This window comes from Larus michahellis, chromosome 2 (genome assembly GCF_964199755.1).
Source record: "Larus michahellis chromosome 2, bLarMic1.1, whole genome shotgun sequence".
Taxonomy (NCBI): domain Eukaryota; kingdom Metazoa; phylum Chordata; class Aves; order Charadriiformes; family Laridae; genus Larus; species Larus michahellis.
This window is the reverse complement of record NC_133897.1, coordinates 9,845,610-9,854,580: the sequence shown is the minus strand read 5'-3', so window position 1 is coordinate 9,854,580 and position 8,971 is coordinate 9,845,610. Positions and strand designations below refer to the sequence as shown.

The window sequence follows — 8,971 nt, the reverse complement described above, 5'->3', positions numbered from 1 at the left end:
TTTTAAGACGTTAAAATGTGTCAAACGCCACATTTAAATTTCTTTCCAGGTCAGGGAGACGGTGGGGCGAGAGGAAACGCGGGTGATAAGCGTGGGCAGGCGGGGGCGGGCGGGGGGCTGCCGGCGGGCTCCGGGCGCGGGGGTCGGCGGAGCGGCCGGCTGCGGCTCCGGCTTCTCCTCCCGCATGAGCTCATTCAGGCCGCTTATTCCCGAGGCTGGAGCTGGGCTTTGGCCGGCAGCCTCGCCTGAGTTTGCCAGGGGTCCCAAATATGCGACAGAGCAGGTTGAGGACGGGCAAGCGCTGAGTTTAGCTGCGGGGATGGTCTCAGTGTGGCGGGGGGGAAGCCCAGGGCACGGATTTCCCTCCCCCTTTCCCAGCGCTGAGAAGCCCAGCTCCGCTCCCAGGGACCGTCCCGACTTTCTGCAAAGAAAACCGGGATTTGCCTTCAGCTCCCCAAATGTGTCTGGGTGCGTTTCTGCCAGAGCCACGGGTGCCACGGAGCATCCCCCGGGCTGTCACAGTAAAAAGCTCTCCTCCCTGCACACCCTGCCATCCCCGGCTGCTGCTCCTGGGCTCATCCCGGGCTGCTCCGGCTCCATCCCCGCGGGAAACGGGCACAAATCCTGCCCCGAGCACCCACTTACAGCCCCCGCTGCCGGCTTCCCCTTTATTTGTTTGTTTATTTGTTTTTAAGGCGACGCGAATTTGTTTTGTAAAATTGACTCGTGGCCCTTTGAAACAAATTGTTATTAACCTTCCCCTTCTGAGCGTTTCATAATCACAGATGTTAGTTTGAAGATGATATCCAAACATCCCAGGGGTACTTTTGATAGCTGCATGGGCGGGGATTGAATGCGGAGGTCGGATATTAAATCAGCGGGATACAGAATTACTTTTTTTTTCCACAAACCCGAGCTAGCTAAATAGTTTCCCCCTCTAACTCTGATATGCATTTCACAATAAATGGCGCGGGCATTTGCATATATAGTGCCTGGGTCCGGGGTTGTATACCGCGTGTGCGATATACTGCATTAACAGACAGCGGAGCGGAGGAACACCTTCACCAAACCTTAGTGCTCAGATGCTTATTGAACAGAGTTAACGGGGAAAAAAATACCCTTAATTAATTACACGGAGGGGCTGGTTGGCTCCGGGGAAGTGCAGATGTATTTTTGCTCGGCCCTAAAATACTTGCTTGGGTTGGTTATTTTTATTTTTATTTAATTTTTTTATGGTACTCTGCTGCTTTGGCTGGAGGAGAAGCAGCCTGCCCGGCTAGCAGAGAGCTGCCTGCCAGGAAAAAAAACGCTGCCAGGCGGTGGGTGACTCCAGGGCAGCCCTGCCCCGTCGTCCCTGTCCTTGCTCCTGCCCCTGCCCCGACGCAGCCAGGTTTTTTTGCGGGGGAGGCTTTGGCTTGGCTTCGGGGCTTGTGTGGTTTAGGGCTGTGGTTTTGTCTTTTTCCAGAAAGGGTCCTCCAAGCAAAGCGATGTTGCTCTGCTAAAATTGCAAGAGGCGCTTGCGCGGCAGCCCTTTCTGTTAAATTAATTTGAAATTTTAAATTAACGAGGGCTAATTTAGCGGTGCTGTCCTTCCCCGAGCCAGCGGGGAGCCGCTGCCCGGGCGTGGGAGCGCTGGGCTGGGCGGCGCACGGGAACAAGCAGCGGCTCAAAAGATGGCGAAAGGAGGAGCAGAGCAAGAGCAAGTCTCTCCGAACCTGTGCCTCTTCCCATCACAGCTTTTTACCCCCCTTAAAAAAAAATATCGGAGGCAGGTGAGGAGCGCAGCCCGTGTGAGCCGTTTGCTGCTCCCAGCTGAAAGCCCCGCTCACCCATTGCAAATATTTTTGTATTCCGCTCTGGATAAAATCCAGGCAGCAGCGAGATATTTTTCTGTCCTTGCTCCAGAGACTGAGCTAACTTAGAGAAGTTTCACCACTATTTTATACTATTTTTTTTTTTTTACTTAAAACTAAATACATATTCCTGCTGGTGTCACGCATCTGTTTTCTGTTCCCAGCTCTTCTCGCAGGCTGGGGGAGGACAGGTGGAAACTTTGCCCCACTGCACACTTAGGAGCGGGGCCAAAATTTCCCTCGGTGCAGGCTTAGTGACTCCTAAATAAATAAATAATAAATAAATAAATAAATAAATAAAAATCTCCGTGGGACTTATCCGCTGTGTGTAACACACCCACGGTACCGTTTTGCCCCATCGGATAACCGCAGCTATTTTTCTGTCCAGATTTAAAACTCCTCTTCAGTCCTCACGGCCACCGATTTTCTCCCTCGGGATTATAAATCACCTGCCTCCATTAGTGGAGGTGACCAAAAAAAAAAAAAAAAAAAAAGGAAAAACTCCTCAAAGGCAAGTAAACCTGAAAGGCTGAGAAAATAAAGCGTGGTTTGGGGAGCGAGCCCGGCAGCCTCCCCCCGCCGCCGGCCGCGGCTCTCAGCCCTTCTCCGGGCAGGTGAACCCCTGGGCGCACCGTCCCCGCGGCATCTTTGCTCCTGGAGCAGCTTTAAAAAAAATCACATCAAATCATATTTAACACACACCCTTTAGTTTTATCTGTGAGTGCGTCTCCTGCAGCAGGAGCCGGCCCGGAGGGGTGAGGCTCTGACTATTTTGGAGCTCTTGTGCCCTTTGTTGCAGCGAGGCGGGGTGACCGTTTTATTTCTGTCCAGCCTGTCCTAAAATCGTGGTCCTGTCATTTTTCCGGGGATGCCAAGTATTTTTACAGGGTGCTTGTTTTCGGAGCGTGGCATCGGCAATATTCCCATCACCTCTCTTCCCGAGCTCCAGGTCTACGCGTTTATCAAAGCAGAGGTTTTCCAAACGCCAGAGCATCGCACCACCGGGTATTTAAAGTCTTGAAAAGGTGAAACCTGTTGACAGTACGTGAGATTAAAGAGATTTTCTTGGCCGTTTTCAGGTCCTTGTTAACACGCCGGGTGCTCGGTTACGGCTGGCGGTTGCCCTTCTCCTTCGTCTCACGAAATGAATCCCCCAAAGTTTCTTCACGAAGTCAAAAGGCTGGTGAAACGCCTGGCTGCAAAAACCACCTCTCTCATAAATCGCCACGGAATTCACACACACACACACACACACACCCCCCTCCAAATCGCCGAAACTACGAAACGCTTCTAACTCGAGCTCCAACGCTCCGAAGTGCAATTTAAAGACTATATAAAGATATAGGGAGAGTCAGTCCCGAATAGCTCCATTGCAACGCCTGAGTGAGACGGTTTGTATTTCGTAATAAAGTGGGTTGGGGTTGGGTTTTTTGTTGTTGTTGTTTATTATTATTTAATGCAGTCCTCGAGAATTGAAACACACAAAATGCAGCGAGAATGTTCACAATTTTGAGAGCACAAGTTGCAAATAGAAACATTCATATTTCATCCGATTATAAATATTTGATACTGCGATTGTAAAATGCACATGTTTTATAAACTGGAGAGAAGAAAAAAAAAAAAGAAAACAAACCCTGTGCTTTCTTGCTAAAAGGCAATGTCATTTCATCCTGGCTCCTAAGCAGCTGATGATTATTCACAGAATTTAAAATTACAGTTTATATTTTATAGTTGGATTCTTTCCTTTTTTTTTTAATTTTTTGAAGTTTATACTACTTATGTACAATGTGTGTCTATTATAGCTGCAAAATAAAGATGTTTTAAGGCAAAGCGAGAAGTTTCCCCCCCCCCAACAGCGTCGCAGGAGAGCAGCCGCCCACGCACACCCAGGCCCACGCAGGACACAGCCCCCCCCCTCCCCACCCCCCCGCGTACCGTGGCGACACCACGCTCCGGGAGAAACGGGTTAAACGCAGCACAACGCCTCGAAACCCCGAAAAAACTCCGATTGCAAGGGGGTGTCTGCGTGGGGAAGAGCGGGGGGGGGGCGTGGGGAGAAGCACCCACTCCCACGAAGTACGGGGACCGCGCCGTGGGATGGGGATGAGGATGGAGGGGAAGAGGAAACTAAAGATGTTACTTTAATTATTATTTTTTTTGGGGGGAGGGGTGGTGTTAAAACGCTCCCAAATGCTTCGGGAAGGTGGTGCAGGAACAGAGCTGGACCACAACCCGTGGTCCCCACCCCGATCGGGGGCCCGCTGCCGCCCTTCCCCCCCCACCACGGGGGTGGGGGCCACCGGCTGGAGCCGCATCCCGGAGCGACTCCCACCTTTCGGAGCTGGGGGTCCCAAAGTTTTCCCAACAACTTGGGGGGGAGGGGGGGGGATGCTAACCCCACCCCTGCATCCCTCATCCACGCCTGCATCCCGCATCCACGCACGCCCGTGGGTCTCGGTGGGGGTGATGAGCGAGTGGGGGCTCAGGAAAAGACCCCGGACACGTCTTAAGACGGTGCTTTGAGATTTCTTTCCCTATCGTTACTTATATATATATTTTTTTTTTCTTTTTAAATTAAATTCTCCACCTCTAGCCCCAAAGCCAGCCCCAGACACACACATCCCCCCCTCCAAAAAAAAAAAAAAAAAAGAAAAAAAAAGAAAGAAAGAAAAAAGAAAGAAAATTAAAAGGGGAGGGATGGGAGGGGGGAAAAAAAAGGTAAAACTCATAGAACAAATAGGAGAACTATTTATTCAGTTCACAGTCGTGTGAAATGCAGCAATAAAAATCTTTGGACTTCAGCAAAAGTTGTTTTTAATTCTTTTTTTTTTTTGAATTTCAAAAAACAGCGTCCAATGTCCATTAAAACAGCGCTTAAGTCGATAAAAATGTAACTTAAGCATTAAAAAAAAAAATCATAAAGATAGCGTCTAAAATCTCCATACAACCGAAAAAAAACCAACCAACCAAACATCCGGCCCAAACCCCCGAAACCAAACCAAACCAAACCAAAAAAATCAAAAAAATATTTTATAATCAGATATCTTGGATTTTTACACCACCTTACCTGTAAATTATATATACATAGAATATTGCAGAATTATATCTAATACACAATATTTTCACTATTAATGCTGGTATAATCTTTATACACTGGCCCTTATGTTTCTTTTTATTTTTTTTTTTAATTAAATTATTGCATTGTATAAACTTTGACTGCAAACGGCCCCCTCCCTCCCCTACCACCCCCCCTCCCTTCCTCTTCCCCCCCCCCTTTTCCCTTGGCTATTCACTGTCCGACTTGCCGTCTTTCGCCGTGGTGGAGTGGTTGTAGAGCCCCTGGGCCATGAGGTGCACTGCCAGGGAGTTCTTGCTGCCCGTCGCCTTCTTGATCTTGGCCCGTTTGTTCTGGAACCAGATTTTAATCTGGGATTCGTTCAGCCCCAGCTCCTGGGCCAGGCTCTGCCGCCGCTGCTCCGTCAGGTACCGGTTCGTCTGGAACTCGGCCTTGAGTCTCTGCAGCTGCTCGGCGGTGAAGGCGGTGCGGGGCCGCTTGTCCTCCTTGTTGGGGTTCTTCTTCTTTGGTTTGCGGGAGCGGGGACCTACGGCCGGGAGAGAGGAGAAGCGCCGACACCGACACGCTCCGACACCGTCCCGCGTGGGGGGGGGGAACCCACGCTCCTACCCCGCCACACCTCCCCCCCCCCACACTCCTCCCTTTAAGTGAAATAAACCCAGCTTTCTGCCAGGGGATGCTCGGGAGGCGGCGGAAGGGGAGCTGCAGCCCCCCCCGCTCCCCCCCGCTCCCCCCCGCATCCCCTTTCACCCCAACCAGAAACACATTTTCCAGCCCTTTTCATCCCGGCAAGTAAAGCTGCACCAGAGGCAGCGGCACGGAGCTAAATTTTATTCCCTAAACAGATATTTTTTAAAAAATAAAACCTCCTTTTTTTTTTTTTTTTTTTTTTTTAAGGAAACCTCTATACTTTTTTCCTGCCTTTTTTTTTTCCTGGTGGGTCGCGATAAAAAAAAAAAAAATAAAAAAAAAATGGAAATCAGCCGCCTGTTTACATTGCGAGAAGAAATCCGCCGCTTTGCTGCAGTGCCCATATGGCGCTGCACGGCCCGATCCGAATCGCCGGGATTATTCTCGGGAATATTATTCTCGGCAGCACAAGGAGCCTTTTCTGCCCGGGCCGAGCCATTGTGAGGATGTATGTTAATTAAATATTAACAAAGGAGAGCACTGGAGAACAATGGAGTAAATTCCAATTCAGCCCTGAATATTACCTCTGTGCAAGAGTTTGTTTTCAGACATTACGAACTAATTTTCAACTCGTCCTACAATCCCTCCTTCAGCTGGCCGGCTCTCCGGGTGAAAATCCTAGCTCGCCGCTTTTGTAAGAGAAACCCCCCCCTTTTTTTTTTTTTTTTTTTTTTCCCTGGGAGCAGATCTCCTGCGTGGTGCTTCCCATGCTTTCCCCCCCCACCCCCCTACCCCCCCAGTGGTTTATACTTCTTTTTAACGAGGGTTTTACCGATCTGCCGGGGCCAGCCCTGCTCTCCCCGCGGTAGCAGAGGGAGATTTTACCCCCTGGCTTTTTATTTTTACATATTTTTTTTCAATGTTTTCATCGATAATTCCAGGAGGTTCTGCCCAAGCCCTTGCCAAGAGGCGGACCCTGCCAAAGAAGTTCCCCGGCTCTTGGAAATGTCCCCCGGCCCCTACAGAGCTGACCTGCAGCACATGGGGGTGTGTGGGGGGGAAATAAAAGAAAGAAACGAAACGGCGGCCGCTCCGAGGCCTCTTTTAGAGAAATAAGCGTTCGCCGCTCGTTTTTGGCTGGGCAAAAATAATCAAAGCAAGGCGAGGCCTGCGGAAATCCACCCTCCCCTCCCCAAACCACAGCGCGGGGGTGTTTTCCTGGCAGGGAGAAGGGCAGCTCGCCGGGAGGACGAGCGGGGAGCCCCAAATCCAAAGATATGGGGTGGATTTTTTCCCTCCCTCTTTGATAAAACCCGGCAGCCGGTGAGCAATGCCCGGCCGGCCCGGCGGCGGGGAGGCAGAGACCCCTCACTCGTGCCTCCGGCTCCGCTCATCCCCAGCCACCCCTTCATCTAGAAACCAGCCCCCCCCAAAAAAAATTTAAAAAGCCATTCATTCCTTCATCTTCCCCCGAAAAAATAACAACAAGAAGGAGGAGAGGGAAGCGGGGAGCGGGGTGTTTTCCCCGCCGCGCTGCTGGCCCCGCGGGCGGGCGGAGGCGAACCGGGGAGCCCGGGGAGGGGGCTGCGGCGGCGGGGAGCGGTCCGGGGTGTGGGGGGGGTGTGGGGGGAGCAGCTCTTACCTGAGGAGGGCCGGTCCGAGTACCGAGTGCAGTAAACCCAGGCGGGCCAGAGCATGGGCTGGTTCCCGGCGTTGGAGCTGGCCTGGGAGCTATCCGAGTCCGAGCTCACCGACAGGTCGCCGCCGCTCAGCCCCCGCGCTTTCAGGGCCGCCTCCAGCGCCGCGGGGTCCCCCCCCTTCTTGGCGGCTCCGTGCAGGGCCAGCCCGGCGGGGCCGCCTCCCTCCCCCCGGCCCGGCGAGCCCGCCCCGCCGCCGGGGAGCGGAGCCCCGGGGGCCGGCGCCGCGGCGGGGCTGCGGCGGTTCTCCGAGCCGGGCCGCCGGGGCTCTCCGCCGGGGCCGCCCGCCTCCTTCCTCCGCCCGAACTCGGGCCGCAGGATGTTGTCGATGAAGAAGTTGGTGATGCGGTGCGGGTGCGGGTGGGGGTGCGGGGGGTCACCGGGGGGAAGCAGCAGCCCCCGTCTCCCGCCGCCGCCGCCGCCGGGCTCCGCGTCGCCGCCGGACTCCTGCGGCTCGGCCGCCTCCTCCCGGGGGCTCCGGCCGCCCTCCTCCATGCTGCGCGGCCGGCCCCGCCGACGGCTCCGCTGCCCGCCCCGCCGCCGGCCGGGCGGCTGCCTAGCGCTTTTTGTTGTTGCTGGTGCAGTCGGTTGTTCTTTATTTTAATTTTTTTAATATATATATTTTTTATATATATATATATATACACACACGCACAGGTGTCTATTTGCTTTCGTTTCTCCTGGCCTCGCCCGGCATTCAAAATCCAGAGTTTGCAAAAAAAAAAAAAAAATTAAAATGAATAGTAATTTTTTTTTTTTTTAAATAATAATAAGGAAACAAAACCAGGGAGACCCCAAAGCCAGCAGCCGAGCCTCCGCGAGTTCCAACTTTGCCAAAAAAATAAAAATACACGGGCTCCGGTCCTCGCGCCGCCGCCGCTCGCCGCCTCCTGCCGCCGCTCAGCCGCTCGGTCCCGCGGCGCGCTGCCGCCTGCTCCCCCGGCCACCGCCGCCGCCGCCGAGCCTCATCCGCCGCCCCCGCGGAGAAAAAAAATAATAAGAAGAATAATAAAAAATAATAATTGTGGTGGGGAAGGTGGGTGGAAGGAGGGAAGGGGGTAAAGGGGAAAAAAAAACCGCCCGGTGCCGGGGCGGGGGGTGGAGGCGGTCGCTCAGCAGCCGGTGTCCCGCGGAGGGCAGGGCGGTGAGGGGCTCCCCGCGGGGCTCCGGCCGGCAGCGCCTCGCCCCGCACCGCCCCACGCCGCCCCGCGCCCGCACATGCGGGGGCCTCCGCGGGTGGGTGGGTGGGTGGGTGGATGGGGGGGGGGTCGGGGAAGGGGAGGGGGGGGGGGCGTCCCGCCCTGCCGCCCGCCCTGCGCCGCGCTGCGCTGCGCTACGCCCCGGCGGCCACCGCCGCTGCCACCGCCGCGCCCCGGACACTTCCACTCCGGATTGTTGTCCTTTTAGGTTTTAACGGGGCCCCCGCCGGTGACGTCGCCGGCCCGGGCACTTCGACACGTGCCTCGGGCCAATGATAATGCGGGCATGCGCACACGTGGTGCGGGGAGCTCCGGTAAGTGACAGCACCCACGCCCCTCCCCACCACCACCCCCCTATCCCCCACCCCCCCACACACACACATCCACAAGCCAGGCCCGGCACCGCGGGGATGCGCGGAGGGGAGTATGAAGGGTGGGGGGGTGCCCCGCCGCAGGGCGCGCACCGCCGCCCCCCCATCCTTACTCCCCCCCCCCACCCCGGATTATTAGGGTTTT

At 54.5% G+C, this 8,971-nt stretch overlaps 1 protein-coding gene across 1 annotated transcript; it reads right to left on the bottom strand.

Moving 5' to 3' along the window:
- Nucleotides 1-5,138: 5,138 nt before the first annotated feature.
- EN2 (engrailed homeobox 2) lies at nt 5,139-8,501 on the bottom strand. The gene is made up of 2 exons (XM_074573415.1): nt 7,202-8,501; nt 5,139-5,455 (listed from the first exon to the last, which is right to left on the bottom strand). Exons 1-2 carry the CDS (start codon nt 7,749-7,751, stop codon nt 5,139-5,141), a joined length of 867 nt encoding a protein of 288 aa, XP_074429516.1. The 5' UTR covers nt 7,752-8,501.
- Nucleotides 8,502-8,971: the final 470 nt, after the last annotated feature.